This window comes from Rhincodon typus, chromosome 35 (genome assembly GCF_021869965.1).
Source record: "Rhincodon typus isolate 14 chromosome 35, sRhiTyp1.1, whole genome shotgun sequence".
Classification (NCBI taxonomy): Eukaryota; Metazoa; Chordata; class Chondrichthyes; order Orectolobiformes; family Rhincodontidae; genus Rhincodon; species Rhincodon typus.
Window position 1 is genome coordinate 23619104 of NC_063366.1, and position 1627 is coordinate 23620730.

General features: G+C 42.6%; 1 protein-coding gene across 1 annotated transcript in view; it reads left to right on the forward strand.

Annotated features, from left to right (window-relative positions):
* The window catches only part of LOC109935266 (putative heat shock 70 kDa protein 7), a 12954-nt gene extending 12387 nt beyond the window's left edge, over nt 1–567 (forward strand). Inside the window, exon 3 of the mRNA XM_048616689.1 lies at nt 4–567. Within this exon, the coding sequence (XP_048472646.1) occupies nt 4–552 (549 nt within the window). The 3' untranslated portion in view covers nt 553–567. The remainder of the gene's footprint in view (nt 1–3) is intronic.
* The last annotated feature ends 1060 nt before the right edge of the window (nt 568–1627 follow it).

The window sequence follows — 1627 nt, forward strand, 5'->3', positions numbered from 1 at the left end:
CTGGGGAAATTTGAGTTGAGTGGCATCGCTCCTGCCCCTCGTGGTGTACCACAGATTGAGGTCACCTTTGATGTCGATGCCAATGGCATCTTGAATGTCTCTGCCATTGATAAGAGCACTGGCAAATCGAACAAGATCACTATCAGCAATGACAAGGGCAGATTGAGTAAGGAGGAGATTGAGAGGATGGTGCAGGAAGCAGAAAGTTACAAAGCCCAAGATGATATGCAACACAAAAAAATCTTGGCCAAAAATTCCCTAGAGTCATATGCATTCAACATGAAGAATTCAGCAGAGGAAGAGAAAATAAGTGGCAAGATTAGCGAGGAAGACAAGAAGAAGGTAATTGAAACCTGTAACCAAGCAATATCCTGGCTGGAGACACACCAGGATGCAGAGAAGCATGAGTATGAAGATCAACTGAACAAGTTGGAGAACATCTGCAACCCTATTATTGCCAAGTTATATCAGGGAGGTGTGCCTGTTGGCTTCGGTGACCAGGCTGGAAAAGGAAATGCCTTCAGTGGCCCAACAATTGAGGAAGTCGATTGAATTCCTTCCCAAACTTACATCTTTCCCTGTCCCGCCATCTCTATTCCAACCATCATCTCATTACCCCACTTTGGCATCCCTAGTTTAACTAACTTTGTAAAGCATTGACATGATCAAAGTACTTAGTTGCCATTTGTAGAGATGACATATTTCTGTATTAAGATACTGGCTTTGATGGTTCACAGTTGGCTTTATGATAATGAGTTTTCTTTAAGTGAACTTTGTGTTTTTTTTAATGTGATTATTCTGGATTGCTCAGTTACTTTCCTGGTTACATTTGATTGTCCACTTATGTACATTGAGTACATTTATGTAAAAGGCTAATAAAGTCTTGTGCTAAAATCATTTGGTCAGGTGTTTAGTTTTGAATACCTTTCTTCTTTCAAGCACCGTGCTCTGAAAGGGCTGACAGGTACTTCAGCCCTGACAAGGTACTGCTGCCATTTCTATCTGTAGATGGCTGAGCAGGGTTCGCTTTTGTTCACAGCACCTGCATGCACTGTGTGTTAGAATGACATTAAATGTTGATGTTCAACCTGCTTGTCTGCAATAGAGAATGCACCATAGGGTCTTGAACTTGGATATTCTGGCTCAGAGACATTCCCCTCTACACCACAAGACCTCCAATTTTAATACTGACTGCTACGGAATCTGCATTTCTGTTGAGTGGCAGTGCTCAGAATCATACACAACACTCAAGATGGGTTCAGATGACATCTTTGTGCACTGGAAGCATAAATTCCTATTCTCGCTATTGCTGCCCACTTGAGTCACAAGCCGGCATTCTGTTAACCTGTTGGGCTAAAGTGTGCCTGCCTCTTTGCTTTCTGTACTTGGACATCCAAATCTCTCATCGCCTCCTTTCTTCCTATTTCTCACCACATTGAAAATACTCTGATTTCTCACCGTTGGATCCAAAGTCAATTATCCCACACTTTACAAGCGAAATGGCAGTCTCCACTGCTTTGCCCACTTGTATGATTTCAGGTTCCCATCCATAAATAATGTGCCGCCTGCCATTTATTCCAAGCTTTCCTCTGGTAAAGGTATGTGGATGCTTGAAACACTCAGCCCG